General features: G+C 51.7%; 1 protein-coding gene and 1 long non-coding RNA gene across 3 annotated transcripts in view; both read left to right on the top strand.

Annotated features, from left to right (window-relative positions):
* The first annotated feature begins 7,449 nt into the window (after nucleotides 1-7,449).
* Nucleotides 7,450-10,063, top strand: NKX2-3 (NK2 homeobox 3). The gene is made up of 2 exons (XM_036116966.2): nucleotides 7,450-7,810; nucleotides 9,318-10,063. The coding sequence occupies exons 1-2, from the start codon at nucleotides 7,450-7,452 to the stop codon at nucleotides 10,061-10,063; spliced, it is 1,107 nt and encodes a 368-aa protein (XP_035972859.1).
* A 5,206-nt stretch (nucleotides 10,064-15,269) lies between these two features.
* LOC118551272 (uncharacterized) overlaps nucleotides 15,270-26,091 on the top strand; it is a 71,171-nt gene continuing 60,349 nt past the window's right edge. For both annotated transcript variants that reach the window (XR_013449654.1, XR_004924985.2), the window contains exon 1: nucleotides 15,270-15,556. This is a non-coding gene — a long non-coding RNA (uncharacterized LOC118551272). The remainder of the gene's footprint in view (nucleotides 15,557-26,091) is intronic.

The raw sequence follows: 26,091 nt of genomic DNA, 5'->3' as shown, positions 1-26,091 counted from the left end.
CCAGCCCCCCTGTTTTGCCCACACTCTCTAAAAGAGCAGAGCCCTAACATGGAGTCTACATTTATGGGCACAGTCCTGAAAGCCTCCTTTCCCATGCCCATCCACACGTGCACACACTAATGTGTTCACACAAGAAAGCATCTTTCTTTTCATCCAAGGAGAAAGAGAAGTCCATTGAAACATATATGTCAGGTCTGTGTCCATCTGTTGGAAACCCATATTTATCAGAGTGATGCAACTGTCATCAACCTCAGAAACATGGTTGCAGATGGGATGGAAAAGGGTAGAGGTGGCCAGCTGCCTACTATGCAGCTGGGGATCCTGACTCACAGGGCATAAGGCCCCAGACCCTGTCTCCTCTCCGGAGGCCAATGACTCAGTGGCCCCACTGACCCCATACCCAGTAGCTAGGAAGAGGATAAGAGATTATAGATGGGCTGAGAACAGTTACAGAGTGCTCAGACCTTGCCCCTGCTGGCCGGTATGAGCCAGGATCCCATTCTCCTCTCCCAGATTTGGCCCCTGCATTTTAAGGCAATCTCTGAAACACTTCCCAGCTGGGGTGATCTCAAGGCCCCTAATCTAAAGTGGGGCTGGCAGGAAAGAAACAGGAGGAAAGATCAGTTCAGTTGGATAGTGCTCCTGTGTAGTGGGGGAGGGGGCCAGCCCTGATCTGGGAGCCCCGATCTGTGCTCTCAAGGGATGTCTGGGGCCCAGGCCTTACTGTTGCCTTCAGCTCCGCTGTGATCCTCTCCAGACCGCCACAATAGTAGGAAACGGAGGCCCCGCAGGATCTGCCTGGAGCGGGGATTTCCACAGGGAGGGTGGCCAAGCCTGCCACCTGGAGCACCACAGACCCATCAGGGCCCTCAGTAGAAGTTGCTCGGGGTTGGGGGGCTGGAGTAGGGTGCAGAGGAGTGTGCTTATCACAAACTCAAAAGTGCTTGGGCATCTTTAGGAGCAGCTCCTGAGGTAGAGTGCGAGAGCAGGAGTAGAATAGGGGAGAGGGGTGTGGGGCTCAGGAAAGAGGCCATGCTCAACTAGTCTGACCCCATCCTGTGCAGCCCTCTGGCGCACATATCAAATACCTGCAGGGGCGAGGGACAAAAATGCATGAGAGCTTCAGAGTGGAGAAGGGGGGTGGAGGCGTGATGAGATAAGATAGGGGGAAAGGAAGAGAGAGTGAAAAAATAAGACTGGGAAAGGTAGGGAGGAGTGGAGATGGAGTGAGAAAGGAGGCCCAGGACGGGAGGAGGAGGAAGTGAGGAAGAAAAGGGGAGTGAGGAAGGGAAGGGGTAGAGGAGTAGAGCCCAGTACAAGAGGGAGGAGCCCAAAGGGGAAAAGGATTGGCTGCAAGAGGTAAGAGGTGGACTGCCACGGAAGTTCTGGGGTCCCAGGCTCCAAGGCTCTGCGGGGTTTCCGGATCTCGGGGTGCCAGGAGCCCCGAGAGGTAAGAAGGTATTTCTCTCCCTTGGCAGGAGCGCGGAGAGGTCGAGAGGAGTTCCAGAACCTACAGGCACATCCAAGGACACAGGCAAGACCCAGCCGGCGTCTCCCAGGGGGCTCCTCACTAAGGTCCGTGGCTCTTGGCCCGCAGACAGAGAGAAGTGCGCCCAGGACGAAGCCCAGCACTCGGAGCCCCAGCCCCCGTGGACAGAGTGCTTGGGCTTGGCGACAGGGTGCCCAAGCTGGCAGGGCACGGAGTGAGGCCTGGCAACCTTACAGTCCCCCTAGCCTTGATGCCCTCGAACTCTTGACCTCCGACCTGACACACCGGAGTCTGTACAGGGCAAAACTGTGAAACCCAGAGGCCCAGAGTTGGGGACCTGGGCCTGGCTTCTCAGGCGAGTGGTGCCTTCTGTCCCTGGGGCTGTGCGCCCTGGCGTGCCGCGGCTGCCCGGGGCCTTGGTCCTTTCCAGGTCTGGTCCTTGGCCAGTTCTGAGCAAGGCCAGCCCCTGCCCCCGCAACATTCCTGCAGAGTCAGACAAGCTGGAACTGTTGCCAGAGCAGTGGGAATTGTTGGGTACCCCCAGGGCTTCAGGAAACCAAGGGCAAGTGGGCAACTAGGCCAGCCGACCCGACGCCCACTGACGCAGCAAACGTTCCCCCTGGATCTTGGGACTCGCTCTCCCCAGTGCGGACCAAAGACCGGGACCTCAAGGCTGGATGCACTGTAGGCGGGATAAGACTTTTATTAAGCCACAAGAATGTGGCAAACGTTTCCTTCCAAAGGAGAAAAGTCTTTTTCCTTCTCAAACGATTTTAAGTGATTTTCGTAAAGATTTCTATGTCCTAGGAAGCTGGGGTCCGTGGCTTGCGGTTGAGAGCAGACAGGACTGGGAAGATCGCACTAGAAAGAGTTACCAAGAATCTCTGCTTCTTGGAACACGATAACCACATTCCCCCACCCTTCTACCCTTACTGCTCAGAGATCCGCAGAGCAGGCAGGCGCTCTGGTTTAAAAGAATTAATCTGCCAAAGACTGCAGCAGCTCTTCTGAATATTTTAAAAGGTCTATAGACATTGAAATTTCGCTACAGGAAGTTAAACTCACACTAAAAAAAAAAATAATAAAAGTTAAGGAATGCATCTAGAATTCCAATTTAATCCCCAAGTTAAAACTGTTCACTGCACTCCCAAATAGTACACGCAAATAGCACAAATAAATGTCTGTATAGGCATCCTTTATGTAGGTATTCTTGTTTTTAAAAAATACTTAATTTTCATTCGACAAAGTTAGGCTTTCTTGTGTGTTTTATCAGCAGAACAGAACTGGTTTTGTTGACAAAAGCTGTATTTACATTGTATTTACATTATCTTCAAATTTTTTGGAGTGGGGCAGATACACATAAGATAGATGCAGAAGGTCCTCTCCTTGAGAAATCGAAACTCACTTCCTCAGTAAGGGCCTGTAATTTACAAAGAACTACTTGCATTATTGAACTTGGACTGATTTTCTACCAGGGAAGGGAAGTGGTGGGTTATTTAGAAAACTCCATTCCAAATACAATCTGGGGGAAATCTGACATTTATACAAACACGTGCAAAATAATTTTTTAAAAAGTTAAAATGCTCAAAACTCCATTTTAAAATCTCTCTTACAAAATTACCAAAACTTGGAAAAAGTTCCTCTTAAGGAATTAGATGATTTTAATGCTTCCTGGGACTGACCTACCTACTTGACATTTCTTTAAAAGTAGAAAAAGTATTTACCCTTCTCACAAAATTGCCTCTAGATTGCTCAAAAATTTTGGTGAGCTTTCCAATATCCTTCAGCTAAAAACCAAACCAAAACACGGACTTACACACCACCATCAACAACAACAAAATAACAAGAACCTATTTAGTGCTACTGCCAAAGAAGAAATGTCTTTTTTTTTTTTTTTTTTTTTGGTAAGATGTCATTGAATGACATTTCTAGAAGAGCAGTAAAAAATGAAACATCCAATGAAAAAAATTTACCTGCAATGTTCTACAGTTTTGGCTAGCTGTGTTCATCGCGGGATTATTTCTCATACTTTAATAGACAATTACTTCTGACTGTGGTGCTACATTTAGATTAGAAGCCATGATAACTTTCAACTTTTTTGTGACCGTGGTTACACAATTAAATGTTTATTTGAATAGTTGAAAGGTAATAACATAAATAGTGGCACATATAACAAAAATAATCGGTATCTGCCTGTATTTCTATGTGTATTAAACAATTTTTGTGTAGAGAATAGTAACTTACGGGAACATTTTATAGTTTTCAAAGAATAATCGTATTTTAATTTGATAATATATTTATTGCAATGGTTAGCATGTGGCTTTTCTCCAAAAAAGATATAATTTTGTATATTGCTTATGCATCTATACAGCAGTTCCCCCTCATAGAATTTGCCATCATTTTACTATGCTCTTTGATCATATATGGGAGGAGGGGGATTTGCATAAATGTGTAATGTGACAAAATCGTAGGTAGGTAGGCAGATACACTCGATTAAACTAACATCAAATGCTTCCTTGGTTGCAGCGATATTTACTTTATCTGACAGTAATTAGCTAAACGGACTGGAACGAAAACCTATTACTAGTCGAGCACAACTCCAGGATTTCAAAGATCCTCTTTTCCGACAAGACAATGCAAATGCCCCAGAACACGATCGTAACTGGATACGCGCGTCGGAACCAGATTCCACATTCTGATAAGTGACTCCCGAGAACCCGGCTACTGTAGTGTATCTACTGCCCTGGCATTGTCCTCCCGGACACCGGAGCGAAGCTGGCCTCGCACACGCTCACGACCGTCCGGGCTGCGGGCGCGGGACAGGCAGGCTGCCTAGATGGGATTGACCTGGTGGGCATCCTTGGCAGGAAACTCCGCTGTAGCGGAACCAAGACTGACCGAAGGAAGCCTGAACCACCAGGAGGAGGGCATCTGGAGACGACCTAAGCCCCGCTCAGATCATAAGGCCAAGATCAGCTCTAGGTAGCGGGTAAAAGTCTCCCGCCCACTAGATCGGCCCTGCGCAGGGTTAGGGATGAGAAGAGAAAGGGGGGACAGGGCACTCTAGGCCCCTGTGCTGCCCACGCTCTGGATCCTCACGCCTCCAGCCCGTCGGGCCTGAACTATGTACCTTGGGGGGCCTGCCGAGGAGCAATCCGGTCAGAAGCTGCAGGAGAGACCCACTCAAGCCTGGCACAAGGGTACCTGGCGGGGTAGTGGTGGCAGTGGGTTTGGGGGAGAGCGGACTGCGCGGGCCTGCGAGTGGGGAGGAGACAGCTTTCTTCGTACTCAGTGAAGAGGCAAGCTGGTGCACTCCCGGCAGCAGCAGCAGCGGGTGTGTGGGCGTGTTCCCAGCGCCCCTGGCCACGGGTTCTAAGATGGGGTTTCTTAGGGATGGATTTAGGGAAGGCCTAAGAACGAAGAGCTGCGGAGAAGCAAGAGAATGTAGCAAAGAGAAATGCAAACTTCAGTTGGAAACTGGGGAGAGAGAGTTTCGGTAGCTTTTGTCTTTAACCTTTTTTTCTCTTAAAATCACTCAAAACAACAAACAAAAAAAAGAACACCACCCGAAGAGGCGGAAAAAATTGGGAACCAGAAACATTCTCCGAGATGGTCTAGCTCAGGGGGGATGGGAGTGGAGGAGTGGGGTTGGAGCGCAGCTTCCTTCCTTTAGGCTTGCCTGCCAATGCGACGCACACCCACTAGGACCCCCACCCCACAGTGCCGCGCACTCACCCCCACCTCTCTCTGGATCTTTTGCGCCCGAGGGGTTGCGATCCGCTGCAAAACCAGGCGCACTCTTCTCTCTGCAGTCCCTGGCCTGGTTTGGAGACGCCGGCCCCGCCTGGGACATCAAAAGTCTCAGTGCCGAGAAGACAGGCACCGGGCGGCCCTGCGGCTGAAGAATGGGTGTACCAGTGCAAGGCCCTGCCCACAGAGGGTCTCCCCCACCACCCGCCGGTCGCCGCCACCCTAAGTACTCCCGGGTGCACGTGGCCCGCGCCGCATCCCAGCTCCCCGGGCGGCCTCAGAGGCCGACTCCACGCACCATTTCCGCTCCCTCCTGAACAGCTCCGCCTCTCTCCCCTCCCGCCTTTCTCTCCTTGGCCTTGGGCACCCACAACTCCCAACGCCGTGGGGCCCGCAGGGCAGCTCGCCACTCTCGCCGCCACTCCATCCCGTGTGTGCCGCGCCCGGGGGCGTTGTCCACAGTCCCCGCACCTTCCACCCTCCCCTGCCAGCTGAGACCGGTCTCCCCCAGCTCCACCATCTTGGCCGCCAAAAAATGTTTGGGGCGGCCAGGGGCGGATGTCGGGCGCCTCGGTTAGGCTGGAACCGGTCTCTCTATTTTTCAAGGCCAGTGCTGCGCCTGGGTCTTTCTGTGGGCCTCACAGTAGCGACCGCTGCTCCTCACTGGCGAGGCGTGGTGGCTGGCGAACGCCTATTGTGCGGAAGATGATCCCCACCAACGTAGAGTTCCCAGAACGTCAGGGGACCCCACAGATTCGCCCAGAAAACACCCGGGGGCCGCACGAGGGCGCCAGAAGACGTATGGGTTGGAGAAATTAGAAAGACACCTCCGAGGGTAAAGGCCTAGATCCAGGGCCCCGGTTTCAATATGCAGGGAAGAAGGCCTCCATGGCTGGGTCACCTCCCTTGTGACAGATACTGCTCTCAAGACCCTACGAGGCCACCCAATGTGTGCAGCACTCCAGCCACGCCACCACCAATGCAGTCAACAAGCACTGATGCACAATAGTGGGAGTTAAGGTGTACTGAGCACTTGACATGTGTGGGGCCCTGCACTAAGCTCCTGACATGTTTTGTCATTTATCCCTGGCAACCACCCCTGAAGAAGTATTACGGATTCCTTTTTGTAGACAAAGAAACTGCGGCTTAGAAACGCCCAAGGCCACACACCGACTAGGTCAGGATTCGAACCAAGACCTGTCAACCAACCAAGTTCAGTAACAACACCATCCTCCTGTCTCTCACATACCTGCTTAGTGCGGCAGCTGCAAGAGCTACAAGGACAAATGCAACCGGGACCCTCCCCCCCCCCCGGGGGGGGGCTCATAGTTTACCCTGGGCCGGCAATATCTAGTACTAGGTGGGAAGTGATAAGTGACACGAATGTCCTTTACTAACATGCGCTGCAAGTTCAGATGCAGGAGAGATGACTTCCGGCTAGACGATCAGGGAGCGCTTCCTTGGAGGAGGTGGTATTTGAGCAGAGCCTTGGAGAACAGCTTTCCACTCATGGAGACAAGGGCAGGGAAGACATTCCAAGCGGAGGGAACAGCTCGAGCAAAGTCAACAAGTCGGGAACAGACACGTTGCCCATCCATTGGTACACAAAACATTCCGTCTTCTTGGGAATCCAGAGGCCGGTATTTACAGGCCAGGAAGTTTTCTTGCCCTGCAGCAGCTGGAAAAACCACGCTCCTGGGCCATCTTTCCCGGCAGTTGGCTCGTGGACAAGAAGCCTCCCCGAACTGGCCGTGGCCGGGAAGGTACGGCTAGGCGGGGCGGGAATCGGTCGTTCGGGCACCCGGGGCAGTGCAGCCTCGCCCACAACGACTTGGACTTCGCGACTCTATACTAGTCCTTTATTTCTGGTAGCGCCACAGCACCCCACTCAGTGGATGCGGGGGGCGTGGTCCACATGAGCCGGAACCAATGGGGAGGGAGGCCGAGGCGAGAGCCCCGCCCCCGACGTGACGCACGACCCCCGGACACAGGCTTCGCAGCCCCGGCCCCAGTCCCTGCAGTGGCTGTAACAAAACCCAGACCCCCAGGTCCGGGCCAATGGAGGCGATTTAGACTGGAGCCGGACCGCGTCTGTCAAAAGCCCGACTCGGCAGCAGCGGCAGAGTCCAGGAGAGCTGGAGCCGCAGCGCTGCTTCCCCGCCCCCGCCGGGATTTATTGAGTATTTGGACTGGACAATTAAGTGGCCCTGATGATGTTACCAAGCCCGGTCACCTCCACCCCTTTCTCAGTCAAAGACATTTTGAATCTGGAGCAGCAGCAGCAACAGCACTTCCACGGCGCGCACTTACAGGCGGACTTGGAGCACCACTTTCACTCGGCGCCGTGCATGCTGGCCGCCACCGAGGGGACGCAGTTTTCTGACGGAGGAGAGGAGGACGAGGAAGAAGAGGGCGAGAAACTGTCCTATTTGAACTCACTAGCCACAGCCGACGGCCACGGGTCTTCGGGGCTCTGTCCCCAGAGCTATGTCCACACAGTCCTGCGAGACTCGTGTAGCGAGCCTAAGGAACATGAAGAGGAGCCCGAGGTCGTGAGGGACCGGAGCCAAAGTGAGTAGAGGGGGAAAGAAAACGCACCCGCACATCTGGAGCAATGGCGGAGCGCCCGCAAACAGCCCACAAACCTTGCCAGCACTGCTTCCCGCCCCTTTAACCTTTGGCTGGGGTCATGCCTCACCCTGGTCAACGACAGCTCCGCAAAGCACAGGTGCCTGCGAGGGAGCCGGGGCGGAGGGAGAAGGACGAGGTGACCCCGACAACTACTACTCCGGGACAGGAGAGGCGATGCAAGCCCCCAAGGGAAGGGAAAGTAGTTCTTGCTGCCCTGACGCTGATAAGCAACACGGGCTCAGCTGCTGGATTCTGACAACTCACGGCATTTTTGTTCTTCCCAAGACCCAGAGAGACAAGAGCTCGAATCTCTTCCTCTTTCCCCCTAGGGCGAGACGAGGTCTTTGAGGCCGGGACAGCCGTCCCCTCTTCTCCAAAAAGACGATCCAGGCAGGTTGTGTTGGCAGGGCGCAGGAATTTTGGTAGAGACCAGCTGGGTGGTTTCTTCACTTCTCTGCTTGGAGTTCAGTGTCCCGGCACCCACAGCACCCGGCGGAGAGGGAGGGGATGGTCGGGGAGTGCGTGGGAACACAGTCCATTACGCGCGTGCATAGCATTCACACCCCTGAGGCGCTGGCCTTTTTTGAAAATTCATAACGTTATGCTTTGTGTCCCGGGCTGTGGGGCTGCAGGCCGAGTGAAAAACGCGAACTTAGTCCTAGATCCCAGCCGCTCACATGGGATGCGAGGTGAACTGGGTAGGGAGATCGGATAACTGAATAAAGCCCCCAAGGAAGTGTTTGTTTCTGAGGGGAGAGAGTCAAAGAATCTCTTCCCCAAGAGGAGGTTTGATGTGGCAGCAGCCAAGGCCTATACTCCTGACACTTCCCCTGGGCCTAAAATCGACACGAAACGGTCTAAATCAGTCAATCAAATTTCTTTTTCTCTTTAAGGTAATAACAGACATCGTCAAGCGGACATTTAGCTGGAGGCATGTTGTCTTTTAAAAGCAAAAAAAAAAAAAAAGTTCCTAGGCAATACAGGAGCGTTACACTCAAGCATTTCTGAACAGAAAGATTTATTCACGCAACTCACGCCTACCGGCCCCCAAATACCAATATGCTTCACACCTTCAGCTATCCGTAAAGCAAATGAGTTTGCAAATACTCTAGTTATTATGTAGCTGCAAACTTTCATCCTGAAAATAGTCATTAGCACGCCGAGCCGCACATTTAATTATCTCTTTCTCACAGATGCTCAAATTCTAAATAAACCCGCACTAACTAACCCTCCCCATGGAACGCGCTTCTGCCCGCTACGGGAGTTCTGAGGGTACTTGGGCTGTCGCAGGGTCCCATGGCGCCAGGAACCACAAACTTTCCAGAAAGTCCAGGCATTTACTACCGCATGCTCCGCGCTGCCACCAAAAGGGCCACAGTGCTCTGGGATAGGAGCCGCGGTTAGGCGGGGAACTAAGCTAAGGGACGCTGTTGTGCTTCTTCCGCAGAAAACTGCCAGCTGAAGAAGCCTCTGGAGGCGGCCGGAGACTGTAAGGCGGCGGAGAGCGAGAGGCCCAAGCCACGTAGCCGCCGGAAGCCCCGGGTCCTCTTCTCGCAAGCCCAGGTCTTCGAGCTGGAACGCAGGTTCAAGCAGCAGCGGTACCTGTCGGCGCCCGAGCGCGAGCACCTCGCCAGCAGCCTGAAGCTCACGTCCACGCAGGTGAAGATCTGGTTCCAGAATCGCAGGTACAAGTGCAAGAGGCAGCGGCAGGACAAGTCTCTGGAGCTGGGCGCGCACGCGCCCCCGCCGCCGCCGCGCCGCGTGGCCGTGCCGGTGCTGGTGCGGGACGGCAAGCCGTGCGTCACGCCGGGCGCGCAAGCCTACGGCTCGCCCTACAGCGTGGGTGCGGGCGCCTACTCCTACAACAGCTTCCCCGCCTACGGCTATGGGAACTCGGCTGCCGCCGCCGCCGCTGCCGCCGCCGCCGCCGCCGCCGCCGCGGCCTACAGCGGCAGCTACGGCTGTGCGTACCCGGCGGGCGGCGGCGGCAGCGGCGGCAGCGGCGGCGGCGGGGCTACCGCGGCGGCCGCGGCCATGCAGCCCGCCTGCAGCGCGGCCGGAGGCGGCCCCTTCGTGAACGTGAGCAACCTGGGCGGCTTCGCCGGCGGTGGCGGCGCGCAGCCGTTGCACCAGGGTGCCGCGGCCGGGGCAGCGTGCGCTCAGGGCACCTTGCAGGGCATCCGGGCCTGGTAGGGACGCGGCGGCTCAGGCGGCGGGCGCCCCACTGCAGCCTGCCACCGCGGGACTGAAGCGCGAGAAAGGCTGGATCCCAGGGCCAGGTCCTCTCGTTAAAAAACAAAAAACAAAAACAAAAACCAAAAAACACATGTCTCGCTCCCCAGGGCCCCGGAACACAGCTCCCGCGAAGCCTGGAAGGGGGCTGAGGGGCGAGGAGGATGCCCGGGACCGGTCGCGGAGACTGTCTCTGAGGCAGAAACTCCGGCTTGGTGCCGGGGAGGACAATGGCCCCGACTCTGGCCCCGAAGAGAGTGCGAGAAGCTGGGATCTGGCTGCCGCTTGGTTCTCCCAGAGCAAGAAGGCCGTCTTCCCCTCCGCCTTCCCGCGGCCTCCTCGAAATGTCGACAGAAAACCCAAGGACAAAAAGAAAAGAAAAGAAAAGAAAAGCATGAAGGAGAGAAAAATGGGTGTCGTGGCTTGAGAAATCCCCAAGCCCTACCGACACCTCTGCCCCTTTTGCGGCCCGGAGCGCCACCCCACAGTTGATTTTCCTTTTCTCTACCGCCTGCCCTCCGCAGCAGATACCTCGGCCTGGATCTCCGGATTGTCAGGGAGTAGAACTCTGCGAGAAAAACCAGCGAAGCAAGATCAAACATTGGGGGGGAGGGGGTGGCGGGAGGGGGCTGAACAAATCTGGGAGCTGGTGGCCCACCGGAGGTGTTACCAGGTTTCCTTTCTGTTTCATATTCTGTATTCAGCACATATAATATATCTATAACTGTATTCACACGCCGTGTACACACCCGCTGCCATACACTACAGGAGTCAATAAACAAGGTGCAATATTTCCAAACCATTGGCTACAGACTTTGTTTCGCCCCCCAAAAGTGGAGAGGGATCCTTTAAACAGGGCGGGTAGGGAAGGAAAAGGTGTGTAAGGGAAAGCAATCTTCCCTGGGCGTTCGCAGGCCTGGCCTCTCCTGGGCCAGCCTCGGGCTGCAAGTTTTGCGTCCTCTTGGTTTTGTTCATTAATTTCTCTTTACTCTTGTGGGAGAACAGATCGGAGACTCAGGGCCTTTGGAGGTCCCCGGCTTTGTAATCCCCACAAGTTTTACCAGATGCTTTGGCTACTGTTTGGGCCTGCGTTAGACCAAGGCTTAGACTCTGCCCCACCTCGAAGTTCGCCAGGGAAAAGGAAACCTCGCCCCCTGGGCCAGCCGGAGGCGGCGCGAAGGCGGCTCCTTCAGCGGCGGCCGCCGCCGGGGCCTCCAGCGCGCCCAGGGGCGCTGCGCCCCGCCGCGGCCGAATTCTCCCCCTCGGCCGCCCTCCCTTCTCCCCCGGCGGCCGCGGCTTTATGCGGCTCCTTGTCACTTGCGGAGAATGCCTGTGCGAGGCCGGTGCTGCCACACGGCCGATTGTGAGCGTGCCAAGGCGGGTGAATGGGGAGGCCTCAGAGCGCCGCGCCATTGTGGGGCCGGGCCTCGCTGAAAGACGGCTCCGGGCCGGGAAGGTGCGGAAAGAATGGCTTTTTATTGGAGTCCCGAACAAAAGGTGTGGTAGGAAGGCGAAGTCCCCTGCGCGAACAAAAACCCCAGCGCGTCGGGATTGACGTCCCCCCCGAGCTCCCCATTGCTTCTCAGAGCGGGGGCTTTGTGTAGCAGTCTGCTCAACAGAGGGACGGAGAAATGCGCGGGGGTTTTGTTCCCCACTTTTTGTGCGCTGGGGGAGGGAGCGGCAAGGGGGGACGGGGGCTGGGCGGGCAGCAAGGAGGGGCGCGCTGATTAGGCCGGCCAGCCGCGGCGCGGAGACGTTCAGCGGGAGTCGGCGGCCTGAATGCAGGGTCATTATTGCTACAAGTTTAGCAATTTCGTCCTTACAGGAGGGGGCGGGGGCTGCTAGGCTGCTGCGGGGCCGCCGGGCTGCGGATCCGCAGAGACCCGGAGGAGGAGGAGGAAGAGGAGGAGGAGGAGGAGGAGGAGGAGGAGGAGGAGGAGGAAAAAGGAGGGGAGGAAGGGAGGGAGGCAGGCAAGGGAATCCTCCAAAACCCGCTGACCGCCCAGGATGAGGCTTGGACGGGTCCAAAAGGGCCTAGCGGGAGGCTGGAGAGGCGGTGCCTAGGGGCGAAGACCCTCCCTCCCCTCGCCTCTTCCCCCGCAGAAAAACCCTGGAGTTGAGTGTGAGTTGTAGTGCACTAGATTGCCGGTCCCTCAACTCCTTGCCGCCAGTTCCCTCCTCTCCTAAGCCTCCCTGGAGCTGGGACAACTCCTCCCACACCCTTATCACCGCCGTGTCCCCCAAGTCCCCTTCCTAGCGAGCCCTCTTCTGAAGCTATTCTATTCCCATGAGTTGCTTAGGCTAAGGGCTGGGGAGGAAATTCTCACTTCCTAACACGTTTCTCACTGCCTGCAGCCTCGGACCACTGATTCATCCATCCATCCATCCATCCATCCATCCATCCAGTAGTATTTACTGAGCACCTGCTAATATATGTTCACTTGCACTGTTCTGGATGCTGAGGATGGTGGAAAAAAAAAAAAAATGTCCACAGGCTTGTGGAGTTTATTTTAAGGAGTGTGCATGGGGGGAGGGAGTTAGACAACAAACAAGTAAATGTAAAAATAAGTAGATAAATTCTAAAAAGGAACTAGAACCAAGTGCCGAAGGGAGGGTTCTTTTGGAGTAGGTGATCAGAGAAAGCCACTTAAGTTGATACCTGAACGACAGAAAGGAAGCCAGTCCAAACAGGGCTTTGCTGTTGCAACCCCATGCCTCTGCACTTGCCCCTCCCCATGATATGGATTGCCTTTCCACCCCCATCTTTCTGGTGAACTCTTGCTCCCCCTTCAAGGCCAGGCTTCTTTCCTGAACCACCCAAGTGGAGGTAATCACTCCCTCATATATGCCACCAGAGTCTTAGGTACTTTCCAGTACCACAACATAGTGTCATGCAAAGATTTATTTGTTTCTTTCACTCCTCATGAGGTCCTAGTGAGGTCATGGGCAACCAGGTTGACATCTTTTTCCTCTGGGACAGATAACACAGTAAGTAGGAGATCATGGGACCGGAGTCCTTACGTGCCACCCTCCCCAGCACATGCAGTGGCCCCGGTGATGTGGAGCTGCGGCATAGGGTGCTGGTGGCAAGGGACATGCTGAGCTGACTCTTAGCCCACCTGGGCGGGGCCAAGGCACCTGAAATTGCCCGCAGAGACGCACAACCCATGGAGATCCCAGAGAAAAGTCCTGCCTTTGGTACCCTGCAATGCTGCCTGGAGACACAGCTTCCTGCAAGAGATTGTTACCCCTCACCCAAAACATAGTAAAGGAGGCTGAGAACTTGGTGATGACCTGATACCCTGGGCACAACGTTTAGGGAATGGGAGGGACAGGAGATAGGAGATAGCGAGGACTCAGGAGGGGAGGGGTGAGGAGCTGAGATGTGTACGATAAATCTGGGACCTGCAACATTTTTCCAACATTCGCTAGCTGAGGGGTATGGTAGGTGATCAAGAGGCTGCCCTTGAATTCCAGGAGTGCTCACTTCCAATGCTGGATTTCATCACCTGCGCTCTAGGAACCCAAGATTCTGGGAGCAGATGTCCTCGCTCCCCTGGGGGTTTCCTAAGTAAGCAACTCCTTTTTCTCCAACCTAGTCTGTGTCCTGTGGGCCATGGCCTCTCGATGCTCCCAGCACCAGATCCCCACCTTCCATGCCCGGCTTCCTCCCAGCCCCGTATTAATTTTCCTCCGCTCTGCATCCTCTCGCGTTTCGAAAAGAGGCGTGTGACCGTGGTAGAGGAAACAGAACTGGTTCTATGGATTGGCTTCCACACAGTTTGCATGTCTTGAGATACTTAAAGCCAGACTGAACCAGCTCCCTCCCTGCTCACTACTCTTCCCCAGAGCCTGCAGTCTCCGGGTATAAATAGCTCCCATCTCTTGGGCTAAAGGATTTCCTTACTGCTAGTTGCCCGCCATCAAAGGGTGAAAACCCTTGACCAACACAGCCACCTCTCTTTGAGCTCCCCCTGCAGGGGAAAAGACACACCCCACCCGCAGGCTCAAATCGCTGCTTCACTGAATAGTTTTGTGAGCCAGGAGGAAGAGTAAAATGTCTTCTAATGATCTAAAGTGAGACTTTGAGCAGGTGAAGTAAGTCATCCCTTTGGGTTCTGGTTTCTGAGCTCTAAGGCAGAGAAGGATAAACCGTATGATTTCAGAAGTCACTTCTGGCTCAAACTCCCCTTACTTCCCTGAATGCATGGATAACGCCTCCCTACCCAGTGACTGGTACCACGCTGGGCTCATGAGGTGGGTAGGTGCTACTGGTAAGAGAGGTGGAATAGGTGAAGACCAGCAATTTTTTCCTGCAGAGCCTAAGCTTGAGGGGGGTTAAGTGGTTGGCTCTGGAGTCAGGCTTCCTCCATTCTAATCTCAATGCCACCACAACCAGTGGTAGAGACTTTGAGTTAGGAGCACTCTCAAACTCAGTTTCCTCCTCTATAAAATGGGTATAACGCTTCTCTCGTAGGTTTTTTCTTTTACCTAAGCAAAACGCACAAATAATAAGTGTGCAATTAAACGAGTGTTTATATATGTAAACACTTATGTACCAATCACCTTGCCTTTGAAAATTAAATGAGGTGATCCTTGTAAAAGCAATTTAGCACAGTGTCTGGTATGCCTCAGGCCTTGCACCACTACTGTGGGCCAGGCCGGCGCTCGCAGCCTTGTATGCAGAGAAGCCCAGGACTCTGTTCTGCCTTTGCGGCACTCCCAGGTCCGAGGGGGAGCGCGGCCGGCCGGGGGATTCGCCACCCCAACGCGGCGGGCACGCGTCACCACGGGCAGGCGGAGCCCAGCGGAGCCTGCAGAGCTCGGAGAGCTTCGCGGAGGCTTGGACCTTGGCGGGTTCTGGGGAATTGGACTGAAGGGGAGGGTGAAAGGAAGTTCCGGGCCGAGCGGCGACCCCCCTCGGGCTTATCAGTGCGCGGAAGAAAGGGTCGGGAGGGAAAACCCAGCCCCTCTGCGGAGGGCTTTCCCGGGGTCCCGCGCCCCGCTGGTCCCGGGCCCCGCCGGCGTGACCCCGGGCCGCGCGACCCCGCGAGGGTGGCGCCGGGAGGGCGGGCGCTTCCCTGGAGAAAGGCGCGTGCGGGGGCGGGTGGTTCGGCGCCTCACTCGCAGCCTCCTCCTCGGGCGTTTACCGGTCTGGGCCCCGGAGCGGACTCCGCGGGCGCCTTCTCCCGAACCGAGGGCCCGAGCCCTGGGAGGCCGGCGGGCTCTCTGCCAGCGGAGTTCGGCGCTCGGCCGCGGCTGGGCCGGGCGCGAAGGGGGAGGATCCTCGGACCCGCCGGGGGCAGCGCAGGTGCCGCGGGGCCGGGCGCCGCCTCCCAGACTGGCCTGGCGCGGGAGCGCAACCGCGAGCCCCGGGAGAGCCTGGCCGCCTCTCGCGGTGGCCGCCCGAACCTGCGGAGCCGGCCGTCCCGACGACGCGACCCGGGCGCCCAGGTAGGACGCGCCGGGGAGGGGGTGGTGGGTCCGGAAGGCCTCGGTGGGGAGTCCGGGGCAGGCCTCTGCGGGAGGGGCCGCTGATCCCAAAGCCACATGTGCTTTTTTGAAAGGTCGCGCTTTTTCTCAGCCTAGACTGTAGGTAACATTAGTAACAGCAAAGTTTTCTGACGGGGCTTAGAAAATGTATCGAAGTATGAAACACGTGCAGAAACGACGTCAGTGTACCACTGGCTGAATCCTCAGAAGGCGAACACTGGCCATGAGACCAAATCCCGATGAAGAAACAGAACATTACCAGCCCCCCAAGTCCCCACAGGCTCCCTTGTTGTCACTGTCCCCACCGCCCAGGGTAACCACTATCGTGGCTTCTAACAGCACAGATCAGTTTCGCCTGGTGTGGAACAGTATATACACGGAAGCCTGTAGTATGTACTCTTCTACGCCTGGCTTCTTTCGTTTGTGACATTTATCGATCTTGCAGCGGGCACTTGTACATAGTCCATTCTCATTACCTTAGAGTATTCCATCGTATCAGTGTGCCGCAGGTAAATTTATCCGTTCTGTTGCTGGTGGGCCTGTGGGTAGTTTCTAGTGTTTGTTGTGAATGGTGCCGCCACAGACATTCTAGAACAGCGTCCAGTAGACCTTTTCTGCGGTGATGGCAATGTTCTCAGTCTGTGCTGGGCAGTGAGGTAGCTACTAGTCACATTTGGCTCCTGAGCACTTGAAATGTGGTTGGCTGAGGAATTGGATTTTTTAATTTTCTTAAATTGTCATTAATTTAAATATAAAGAGCCCCATGCGTCGGGCAGCACAGTTCTAACGTGTCTTTTGAGGACTGTAGTAAATGTTTTTAGTCAGTATACACCTAGGAGTGTAATTGCTCTGTCAGAGGGAATGAATACCAGCTTCCAGATTGTACTGAGCAGTTGTCTCACGTTGGTGCATCTGTTTTCGCTCCCATGGGCAGTAGCACCACATGCTCCTCAACTCTTAATATTTTCATTTCATTTCTTTTTCATATTAGCCATTCTGCTGAGCATGTAGTTCAAACGAGGCTTTTGTTCGCTTTTAAGTAAGATTATGAATATTGCCACTTAACCATAGTAAAGGTGATGATGATGGTTGGAGGGGTTCTTGGGGACTGAGGGTTGTTATAGGGTCTTAACTTTACCCTTTATACCACCCTACCCCTGCGTCAGGCCTCCCACCCAATCAGCCTTCTCCCCTAGAAACTGGACCTGGGTTAGCAGGGCATTACGAAGGGGCCATGTGTTTGGAGGTGATCCATTTCCCATAGCTCTTGTTACATTATGCCTTCTTCAAATCAGCGCCCTTCTTCCTTTACTGTTACTTATTGGAATAACCCACTAGAGGGGATGATGAGATTGCCTGGCAGCTACAGCCATGGCAGAGAAGCCAGATTTTGGGCTGGCTCAGTTTTTGTTTGCAACTTGGCTCTGCCTTCTATAAAATGGCATTAACACTCACTGGGTGTGCTACTTCACTGGTTTGCTGAGAAGCAAAGTAAGCTCTGAGGGGGCAGCAGAGGGTGGCCTACTATGTGTCAGGGTGTGTGTGTGTGTGCGTGTGTGTGTGTGTGTGTGTGTGAGAGAGAGAGAGAGAGAGAGAGAGAGAGACTTTGTAGAAATTCTTTTTAATCCTCAGAATCGTCACATGAGTTAGGTATTCCTTCTTTACACTTGCAGACACTGAGGCTGCAGGACACCCAACCATTCTCCTCTAGGCCACACAGCTAGTAAACAGCAGGAACCCCAATAGGACTTTCCACCCGTGCCACCGAAAACAGTTCTGACGTTTTTAAAAATCTCCCTTCCCTGGGTAAACAGAGCCCTGGCTGGTGCAGATCTTGAAATTCTGGATCAAATTAGATGTCCTCTGTGAAGGCTCCCTTTGGACAGAACCAAATTGATCATTAACCTCTTGTGTGTGGCTTGTTAAGCAGAGGAATTGTTTGTTATGTTGTAATAACAGTGAAATTCACTTTGTGTGATACACAAGATCTTGGAAAGCTGTGTGCAAAGAGCCTTTTGCTTGTGGGGAGGGAGAAAAATTGAGTACATTTTAAGTTCATCCGGGAATTTGTTGCCTAAAAGTATCTCCAAATGAGTTATTTTTAAAGTGAAGGATCCTTTTGAAATATGAATAATAACACAGCATTTGGGGCACCTGGGTGGCTCAGTCGGTTAAGCAACTGCCTTAGGCTCAGGTCATGGTCCCGGGGTCCTGGGATCCAACCCCATGTCGGGCTCCTGGCTCAGTGGGGAGTCCGCTTCTCCCTCTCCCTGCTTGTGCTCTTTCTCTCACTTGCTCTCTCTCTCAATGAATAAAATCTTTTTAAAAAATAACACAGCATTTGCTTTGTAAGTTTGGGTTTTCAAGTAATAAACATGAGCAACTCAAAATCATATATAAGATTCATCAAAATTTCGCATGTATTTCCTCTTTTATTGAGAAGGGTTCTCATGAAAGACTCACCTGGACCATCTTGACATCTCGAGTTCTCTGGGAGGTCCACAGATTAGTTCTCTATCCAGATGAGAAGTAAGTAGAAACCCGGTACCCCCAGTGGCTACTGGTGGATTCAGGCTTAGCTTGGGTGGGTTTTACATTCCCTGATCATTCGGTGAGCCTCTCAGAGAGGGGACTCAAGAGTCAAATGGGTTATTAGATTAGATGACCTTCAAGGTCCCTTTCAGCCATGAGATTCTTTAAATCTGTTACATACCTATAGATCCAGCATAAATTTCAGCTGTGCTGGTAAGAAGGGCCTCAGAAATTGCCAGAGTCCAACTCTTCCCTGATGCTGAATCCTGTGTGTAGCATCCCTGGCAAGTAACTCTCCCATGTCTCCTGGACACCACCCATGGGAGAACCACTGACTCTTTCACTCTCTAAGTGTGAGAAGGTTCTGCCTTATAGTCAGGTGAAATCTTCCTCCTGCAACTTCATCAGCAGCTCCTCTATTCTTTCTTTCTTTCTTTTTTTTTAAGTAGACTTCACACCCAGCATGGAGCGCAGCATGGAGCCCAACACAGGGCTTGAATTCATGACCCTGAGATCAAGAGCTGAGCTGAGATCAAGAGTCAGACACTTAACCAACTGAGCCGGGTGCCCCTTTCAGCGGCTCCTCCTAGTCCTACAGATGTCTATTCCTTCTGCATGTCAGTTCTTCAAATATTTGAAGCCAGCCATTGACTCCCATGCTTCTCTGGGTGAAATAGCCTCAGTTTCTTTGACTATTCTCTGCTTCCTGGCCATTCTTCGGTGGATGTTCTCTAGCTCAGCCGTTTCTTCTGTGCCTGGGCTGTTCTGGTGTATTCCCCACAGGTGGTCCCCTCCTCATCAGCCTTTGAATACTTCCATCTTCATCTTCCTGTATTCTTCTGAGAAAGCTGAGGTCCACTTGGAGGCTCTCCTGCATGGGTCTCACTCTCCTCAATTTATGTTTTAATTCCTTAGTCTTCAGAGGAATAAGCATCCATTCTCTCTAAAGTAACACTACCCCTTAAAGCCTTGATGTATTTTCTTTCCTACTTCTAGAAACAATGCTTCTTATTTTGGGTTCTGCAGTCCCCCCATCCTACAATTCAGTATTCTCTGTCTTCCTTCCTTTCACCCTGAAACATGCAGCAATTTTGCCATATTATCTTCTCGTGACACTGGTGCCCCTTCCTCAAGTAACTTTCCTCCCCATTTTGGGTCAGATTTCTGAATATGTGTCTTCACCAGCTACTTCCCTTTCCCTCAGTCTGCATGATACTTACTTCCAAAGTGGTGAGTATTGATGCTCAGTTGGAAGTTACTTTTGTGGTCAACTGGTTCAACTGTTTCCCTGATACCTGATTTCCTTTTCCAGCACTCCTGAGGAGTTAAAGTCCTGCCATTCCCCCATAATTATCTGAGACTCATTCTCTGAGATCAAACGACTTCTCCTCAGGCTTGTGCTTTATTACCTCTCTTCGGTGTTTTGTGTAGTGACATTTTTTCTGGAAAGTCTTATTGTGGTTTTGACACCCTGTGCTATCCTGATCACTTTCTTTCTCAGCGAGTAGTTATTCCTCTTCCTTCTCCAGCCCCACTTCATGGAACCCTCCAAGTGTCTTCTATACTCTTGCTGTCCTACCGCTTGTCTGCCCACATGGTGTCAACTATCACTTTTGTAATGAAGGAGCCCTTAATCTACAGCTTGAGCTTGGTCTCCCTCTGATGTTCTATTTTCAGATGTCTTGGGGATAATGCTAATTGTACCTACACCATTGTCACCTCAAGGTCATCACCACTCCCCCAAACTGCTCACATCTCAACTTCTGCCAGTGTCATCATCTTTCCTTGTTCTCTTCCCTTTGGTTGGAATCCGTCAACAAATGATTTCCCTGAACGTCCCTCTTCACTCAGAGCACAAGGAGTGGGGGAGCCTAATACATTTCAGGCACTGAGCTCTGCATATCCTGACCCATTTCATACAGGCACCCTCCTGAAAAGTGTGTGCCATCATCTCTATTTTATGGGTTAAGAAATCAAAAGTTGAGAATATAAACACCTTGCTCAAGGACTTGTCCAGTTTTTAAGTGACAGACTCCAGGGTTCAAATCAAAGTCTGATTGTAAAGCCTAAATAATTTACTATAATGGCCTCCTAATTTGTCAACTTGGCTTGGACGGATCGCAGATAGAACTCATCCTCACACCAGCACCAGATTCTTTTTTCTTCAAATGCTTCTTAATTAAACGTACCTAAGTTTTCTCAACTGTGCTATGGCTTCTCATTGTGTGTAGGATTAAATGGACTCTCAGGACCACTGGTGAACCCTCATTACCATGCCTAATTAACCAAATTTCTCATTATTTGTGAATGATCTACAGTCTTCTTACTGTCTCTCTCCCCGATCCGCTTATCTGCCGTGCTCGTTCCTAGGGACCCTCTGAGCAATCACCCTTCTTCACTCCAAGTCCATTGTCTCCCAACTATGAAGGCTTTTCTAGCTACCACAGGTCACAGTGATCACATGTCCCATTCTCTTGACATAGACTAAATGGCCTCCACTGCATAACTTAGTTTTTGAGTAGTTTTGTTTATTGTCTCATTATCTCCATCCTCAATTATACCATAAGCTCCCTGAGGATAAGGATCATATTTCATATTTGATGCTTTTTTTTGTATTGCCTACAGAGATAAATATAAATGAAATAAATAAATATAAATGTAATTTAGGAGAAAATGCTCAGAAAAGTATTAAGGGTAATATAAGTTAAGTATATTATTCTGAAAAATACTCATGTCATAGACATTGGCAAAATTTATTACCTGATTGATATTGGGCACAGGTTCAGCAAACAGCAGGAACTTGAGGGATTCAAGAAATAAGAGCCAAACCCAGAGTACCGGCTCTTCCTCCTCCTGTTTAATCCTTAACAACGCCTTCGTGCCCTCTCCTCATGAATGTGTGAAAGGAGAGGCACTTACATTGTCCCATAGATGATTGGCTTCGAGGACAAGGAAGACTTGTCTTGTCTGTTCAGCACCTTAGCGCAATGCCCGGAACATGCTGGATGTTTGATACGCACTTGACAAAACAATGAACTGGGCGTACGACTTGCAGCAGATGCTTACGTTGTCCTACGTTTCCACTTCCTTTGGGATCCTCTTCCTGCTCCCCCATGTGAAATGCGAGAGTGTCAGAGCTAGAAGGATATCAGCCCAACCTCCTCATGTTAAGGATGAGAAAATGATCCTAGAGAGGAGGGTGGCTGACCCCAGGTCACCCCTCCTCTTAGTGGTCTTCTGATCTTTTGTCCAATCCTGTGTTTCCCCACTGTATTTCACTAACTCCCTCTTTTCAGTGTTCTGTCCCCACACCTATCCCCAGCCCTTCTTCCTCTCTGGCAAGTTTCCTTTCCCACATCCCCTCTCCCAGCTCTGCACTCTGCATGCCCCCAATTTGTGTTTAATGCTGTACAACAGTGTCTCTTGGGAATGTAAACAAAAAAATACCTCCGAGGTTGTGAGCACACACACTTTAATAAACGTGTGACTATTTGGGAGGAACACAACCTCTACCAGGAAGTTATGGTTCAGAATCTCTTTAGGGGCTCTCTAGGGCTCAAATACCCTTTCAGAATTTCCAGGAGTCTAGAAACGTAGTGGGATTTTTATAGTAATAAACTGTACTCCAGATGCCTAAAGTGCCAGGCAGTGTACTAGACAGCCTAGAAGGCTCTTGGCACCCTCTGCAACTCCAAGTCATGATAGGTCCATTTTACAGATGAGTAAACTGAGGCTCAGAGACGTAAAAACAACTTGCTTAAGGTTACTCAGTTAGTATCAGAGCAGGGAATTGAACTGATCTATTTGCCTTCTCCAGAAAACTCTGAGACACACTGACCAACTGTTGGCTGCTTCACTTGGATATCCACTTCCATGGCTGCTCTTGGTAAGGTTTCTCATCTAAGAACTGTCTCCATGCCCTGGCTCTATCACTGATCCCATGTGTTTAGCCTCTCTGGACCCCAGGAAGCCGGTCCCTGCGTATGCCCTCTAGTGGTCACAGGGAGATGCACAACCCTTTCAGGCATTCAGGACCTCTTTCAGCACCCTCTGGTGTGGGCTAGGGACCCAACGCCACGTGGAGTCAGACTTCAGAGGTGCCTAAGTCTCCCAGGCTTCCCTGGACCGAGGAAGGAGTTGGATTCTCTGGGCCTTCACTCCTGCTAGTCCTTTAAGAAAGACCCACCCATGTTCGACAATGGCCAAAATTAGATTAAGAGAGGGCCTTGGCATCAGCCCCAAATTCCTTTTCAGAGAGTCAGCAAGAGCAGCTGACTCAGAGTCTATATAATTGATGTCTATTCTTAGTGTCCACAGTACTTTGTTCATTGACACCCCTGTGCCTGGTGTGCTAAGTTCCCAAATGTACTGGTGTGCTCTTGAGTAGGTCTCAGTCTTTCTGAGCAACAGTGCCCCATCTGGCAACGGGGAACACCTGCCTCATCTACCTCACAGGGATGTGATGAGGATCCAGCCAGAGAGCAAATGTAAAATGGGGTTGAGGTTTGAGGTGGTCCACCCTCACCCCCTCCCCCGCCATCTTGGGGGCACTGAGCCCATGTGCAGGTCCAGCCTCTAGAGCTGCTCACAATCAGCTCAGCATTTCCTCAGATAAATAACAAACTTGCTCTGAGTGGATTCTGGGTCACAGACGACCACTGGAGCCTTTAGACAAACTAGAAAAAAATGTTGCTTCCTCCAAGTGGACATGGCTTTGCCAGGTGCTTGGCTTGGTGAGTAGATACAGGTGTCTCTTGATCTAGGCACCCTTGTTCGGTGAATAACCCACACAACCAAACGTGGGGGCTTTGGTACCACAGGCATTTCCAAATCCCTCTAGTCCCTGAATAACATGACACTGAATGGAAAGGGAACAAAGTGCTCTGGGAATTCAGGACTTCATAAACTCAAAGCCAGTCGGCAAGACTGCCTGCTAATTGCATGTCACAGCCTAGCGGGGAAAAGGAATCACATGGCTTGTTGCAGAAGGTACTTAGAGGATGCAGAAGGGCAGACAGAAACAGGAGCTGCTGACGTCAGTGAGGGAGGCGCTGGGTATGTGCTGAGCGCTGAAAGGAAAACAGATCATCTTCTGTGTCCATGGCCCATATCCCTGGCCCCTCCATTAGAGTGAACTATCGTGTGTGAATGCAAATTTGACATGTAATCTATAGACTTTGGGGTTGAATCTGATTTTGTCCACCTGGTAAATGAGTGTAGGTTAAATGATTTATCTTCTCCCTAGAGGTCAGAATTCCATTTAAGTGGCAACTGGGTCTTTTTAAGCTGTTAGAATTCTTGTTGCTCCTGCAGCATCCTCACATTACATACCCTGTGTTATTATATTTGTTGTGTTCAACAAATAGGTTCTACTCAAGGTTTTGCCATGAACTGACTGTATGACCTTGAGAAATCATGTAATTTCTCAGGGCCTCCATTTTCTGTCTTGGGTGGGGGTGCACTGACACGATCTATTTGCCTTCTCCAGAAAACTTGGGGTATGTGAAGTAAAACCGTTTCTGTAAAAGGAAAAGTGGGAAGTTGGTGGGAGAGAGGGTTAAAAGATTATTGGGGACAAGTGATGCTCACTTGTGTCACTATGAATTTTTCCCACATTGAAATCTTCCCTCTGTGTTGTGGGAGAAATAGGTAGATATGCATAGGTTTTGTTTTGACTCTAGGAACAATTTCCTTTGGCTTTAAAGCTTACATTGGGATAGTAAGGGAAACTGCAGAGAAGACAGGTAAAGGGGTACTATCTGTTCAATTTTTCTGTAAATCTAAAAATGTCCTAAAAACTAAAGCCTATTAATTCTTTAAAAACCCTGTGTTGGGTTACTTAATTTATTTTGGAGGGTGGGAGCAGCCAAAGTTATCTTCGTTGTCACTGAGAACATGGAACTCCCTGTTCCATGGAGGTCTGACAAGGAGTCTTGCTTCCTTCCCACCCCTATTTCTCCTTAGTTCTTCCCCTTCTCAGTCAAGGGCACCACCCCTCCCCCTGCTCAGTCTCCCTCAGTCTCCCTCACCCCACATCTAGAGCATCATCGAGTTCTGTAGGTAGGTTGTGCTTTAAGTTCCCTCTGCAGCCCATCCAGTTTGCTGAGTCTCCTAGTCCTCTCCTCTGGTCTCCTAGTCCTCTCCTCTGGAATGAGCCACGACCATCCTCTTCCTCCCGGCCTGGCTTCTTCAATGGCCTCTTAAGTAGACATCCCATCTGTGGTAGTCTGCTCAGGCTGCCCTAACAAAGTACCACAGATCAGTGGCTTACACAATACAAATTTATTTTCGCACAATTCTGGAGGCTGGAAGTTTAAGATTGTGGTGTTGGCAGGGGTGGTTTCTTCTGAGGCCTTTCTCCCTGTGTCTTCACATGGTCTTCCCTTCATGTCTGTGTATCTGTGACCTAATCTCCTCTTCTTATAAGGATACCAGTCATAGTGGATTAGGGCTCACCCTAATGAACTCACTTTAACTTAATAACCAAATAAAGTCACAATCTGAGGTATTGGGATTAGCACTTCAACATATGAATTGGGAGGGGGGACACAAATCAGCACATAATATTACTTCTATTCTTGTGTCCCTCTGATCATTTTTCCTGTAGTCACCAGAGTGATCTTCTGAAAATGTAAGTCAGACCAAGTTACGTACTGCTTAAAAGCCTTCAGTGGCTTCCCATTGTACTAGAGTGAAATCCAGACTCTTCCCTGTGGCCTGCAAGGCATGGTCTGAGCCCTGTGACCTCCCAAAACTCTCTCTGTGCCTCTACCCCTTGCTCATCACTGTGCAGCCACATGCCCTTCCTCGAGTTTCTAAAACACAGTACACTCTTTTATACTCTGCCCACTCTTCACCTGACTGCCTTCCACTCAGCCTTCGGTTCTCGGAGACCCCTTCCCTGCATGCCTGGTCTCAAGTAGGCGCCCACTGTGATTCTCTCTTCTAGCCCTCAGTTCCTGTACTTGGCAGCTCTTTGTAACAGGATGATGTTATTTCATGGTTTTGCATGATTCTTTTGTTTGTCTCCTCCAGTAGTTTGCAAGCTTCCTGAGGACAAAGGCCATTTCTGCTTTGTTCACACCTGTATACTTGTCCCTAGCATGGTGTCCCGGAGAAAGGGCCCATCAACTGCTGAAAGAGTGACAGAGTGCATGGGGAGTTAGACTTTATTTTGCAGGCATGGGAAGCTGCCAAAGGATTTCTCACGGAGAAACAAAATGGTCAGATGCACTAAATTACAGAGATCACTCTGCTACAGTGGGGAGGGGGTGGATTAGGAGACCAACCCTGGAGTTGGGGAAACTAGTGGGGAGACTACTGCATTAGTCCAAGTGAGAAACGGTGAACTAGGATCATGGAAATGGGACAGAAAAGGAGATCGCATTTGTAAGATGTGACAGTTTATCAGATGTAAGCGGTGAAGGAGGGGGGAGACTCCAGGGTGACTCCTGGTTCTAAGGCTAGGAGGGAAGGTGAATGGGAGTATCTTTCATGAAAACTGAAAGAGGAGAGGGAGAATTGGGGGGTAAATTAGGACACTTACCTCCCTACTAAAGGGCTCCCCTTAAAGACAGGAACTGTGTTGACATTCCCATTTAAAAATGCCTTGCACTTAGTAGGCTCTCAGTAATCCCAGGACAATGAGTGCAGGCCCTTAGTCACATGCACAATGTCAGTTGTGGAGACACTCACACCTGCCCACAAACCCTAACACCCTGGGGATGTTGGTTCTCTGAATTCCCATGTCACTCATATCTTCCAACCCTGCTCAGCCTGTTCCATTCCTGATGGCCACTCACTCTTTGCTTGTTTTCAGCCCTGGTAGAAACAAAGCAAGCCCAAAATACACCAGCCAACTGGCAAGTGATGAGTGATTAGCTGCCTGGCTCTAAAAGGCTGGAATGAGGCAGCCTTTCAGTGCTAAGTGCAGTAACCCTAGCCCTTGGCTTGCTGTAATTCTA

Source organism: Halichoerus grypus, chromosome 7 (genome assembly GCF_964656455.1).
Source record: "Halichoerus grypus chromosome 7, mHalGry1.hap1.1, whole genome shotgun sequence".
NCBI lineage: Eukaryota > Metazoa > Chordata > Mammalia > Carnivora > Phocidae > Halichoerus > Halichoerus grypus.
The sequence above is the reverse complement of the archived record's forward strand: the minus strand, read 5'-3'. Positions and strand labels throughout refer to the sequence as shown.